At 46.4% G+C, this 2925-nt stretch overlaps 1 protein-coding gene across 1 annotated transcript; it reads left to right on the top strand.

The window, feature by feature from the left end:
* Positions 1–403: 403 nt before the first annotated feature.
* bhlhe23 (basic helix-loop-helix family, member e23) lies at positions 404–2120 on the top strand. The gene has a single exon (XM_078419359.1). It carries the CDS (start codon positions 445–447, stop codon positions 1189–1191), a length of 747 nt encoding a protein of 248 aa, XP_078275485.1. The 5' UTR covers positions 404–444; the 3' UTR covers positions 1192–2120.
* The last annotated feature ends 805 nt before the right edge of the window (positions 2121–2925 follow it).

Here is a 2925-nt window from a genome sequence, read left to right as displayed (position 1 = left end):
AGAGTGTGTGTGAGCGAGTGTGTGTGTGTGAGGGTGTGTGTGTGTGTGAGTGTGTGTGTGTGTGAGTGTGTGTGTATGTGTATGCGTGTGTGTGTGAGTGTGAGTGTGTGTGTGTGTGTGTGAGTGTGTGTGAGGATTAAACACAACTAACAGTATTGACAGCTGCCTTCCTTTTTCATGTTTCCATCCTATTAATTAAAGCGTGCTGCTGATTGGGCGGGCGGAGTGTCCCAACAGGCGACTGACTGTCTGTAATAGACTGGAAGCTCGGTGGGAAGTGAGGCACATCGATGCTGGAGACTGTGCTGGCTGGAGAACGAGCCGTTTGTCCTCAGCGACCGTGGGATTTAATTTTAAATTCAATTCAAAAGGCGCTGCACTTTCCAGGCCGGGGTGAAGGAAGGCGAAGGAGGAGCGGGTGCGTTTGAGGTCTGCCTGTAAAACATGAACGTTGCACAGGGAGATCTGTTTCACAGCAGCGCCGGCATCTCTCTCAAAGCCAGGGATGGTTTAAACTCCATCGTTCATGACACGTTGATCGAGCGCTGCGGCCACTCCACCTTCAGCTACGGCGCTGCTGTCCGCGGTGCTGAAACCACCACAGAGGGCTGGGCGGCCGGTCAGAGCTGCGGTCCCTACACCCTGGGCCACGGAGCCAAGGCAGCCGAGAGCAGCGAGGACCAGACTGAGGACGAGGACGACAGCGACGGCCGATCGGCCGGCAGTGCTCGCAACGCGGACAGCGACAACGAGGGCAAACTCAAAACTTCTGCGGGCAAGAAAGGCAAAGAGCCGCGCTCTCTGAGGCTCAGCATCAACGCGAGGGAGAGGAGGAGGATGCACGACTTAAACGATGCCCTGGACGGTCTGAGGTCTGTCATCCCCTACGCCCACAGCCCGTCCGTCAGGAAACTCTCCAAAATCGCCACTTTGCTGCTGGCCAAAAACTACATCCTGATGCAGGCTCAGGCTTTGGATGAAATGAGGCGGCTGGTGGCGTACTTGAACCAGGGGCAAGCATTGTCCGGACCCATGCCCTCTGTGGCCGCGTTGTCCAACACTCTTAGCACCTTTGGACAAACCGCCGTCTACCCCTTCACTGGCAACTCGCTCGCATCGTGCCCCGACAAGTGCACCGTCTACACTGGCACACCCTCTAGCCTTTGCAAACATTGTAATGACAAGTCTTAATCAACGTGTCACTACCATCAATCCATCCCATCTGTCCGTCCATCCATCCATCCAACCATCCATCCATCCATCCACCCATCCGTCCACCCATCCACCCATCCATCCGTCCATCCATCCATCCATCCAACCAACCATCCATCCATCCACCCATCCATCCGTCCACCCATCCATCCATCCATCCAACCAACCATCCATCTATCCACCCATCTATCCGTCCATCCATTCACATCCCGCCGTGGATCTAATGGACTTTTTTCCTTCCCATATCCAACCCGACTCACCTACATCTTGTCTCCAGTTAGGGCTCCTTCTGCAGGGGGTCCTGATGTGGTGTCCACACGCACACACACAGCCGCCCACCTTATCGTGCTCCTTACCTGTTGTAGAATGCGGTCAGTTGCGATGAATAGATACATGGCTGATAAAAAAAAGACTTTTGGAAAAAAGTGAGTTACTTTCTTACAGTCTTATAAATCACTGTTCTCCTTAGGGCGCTCAACAGTTGTTAAGCGGTGCAGCATCTAAAGATGGAAGAGATTGATTGATTGATTGATTGATTGATTAATTGATTGATTTCCCAGTAAATCTGGCGACACGTTGTCACGATTAATGGTGTTCGAGGAGACAATGGCGTTTATATTTCCGCCTAAGTTTAAAGAGAAATAATATATTTTGTCAAAATTTACTCCGAGCGCACATTTGATGATAATGGGGGAAACATTTACGTTGCAGTTAAGTGGTGAATGTGCGAATTCCGCCTTTTAAAAGGAGAATGATTGTATATTAAATGTGTTTAAATGCCACAGACCCGTGTACTTAATAGGAGGTGTTTATGTAAACATTATTGTCGCTGGTGCTTTTCACCAAATCATTGAAAAAAAAATATTGTCCTGACAAATATATTTCCATAATCACTTCAATTTGTTCAACTCGACGACTACCGACTGCTTCGTTCATGTACATGTATTTAATCGAATAAATTTAACAGGATAAAATATACGGTGGATGATGTCATTTATTAGTTTGACCAGCTACGAAATATTTTTCCATCAGTGGTATTTGTGTTTGTTCTTGCAATAACAGACTGTATCTACTTTCTACGCGCTTCCCCGTGTCATTAAAGGACGGTAATCTAAGGATTGCTATCAAATCACCCGAACTAAAGTAACAATGAAAACGGGCTACACGAATCAAAGCATCGAACGAATTACTACCTATATATTTGAATTTATTGTAAGTTTTTATAATTGCTGCGTTTTCATGACCTCTTAAAACTTATTGGGAAAGAGTTGAATGCTATATAATAGACAATATTCACTGTCATGACATGTAATCTGTTGCAATGAATATCCAGTGAAATGCCAAGCATATTACCTGCGATCATCTTTTAGACAAATCTGCTCCCCGTGTTGCATTAGGAATAGTTTTTGTAGATTGGCGTTGAATTTGGTCAACGCAGTCTTACACTCGAAAATCATCCAGCGATGCCAATCCTTTATTAAAAACAGAAATGGTGTCAGAACTGAATAAGAACATTACCTGGACATGCAATGGTCTTATTATTCCTGTTCACTGTTCATTTATATTGTACCTGAACATTGCCGGGAAAATTCATGCATTTGGCCAACTTTAACACTGCTCGGTCTGTGAATTCTGAATTTGAGTTCTCTCAATTTTGAATTCAGCTGAAAACGGATCAATTAAAGCTGAGACTGAACATTTGGTCGACGTGTG

The sequence above is a fragment of the Rhinoraja longicauda genome, chromosome 22 (genome assembly GCF_053455715.1).
Source record: "Rhinoraja longicauda isolate Sanriku21f chromosome 22, sRhiLon1.1, whole genome shotgun sequence".
Taxonomy (NCBI): domain Eukaryota; kingdom Metazoa; phylum Chordata; class Chondrichthyes; order Rajiformes; family Arhynchobatidae; genus Rhinoraja; species Rhinoraja longicauda.
This window is presented reverse-complemented; position numbering and strand designations above follow the sequence as displayed.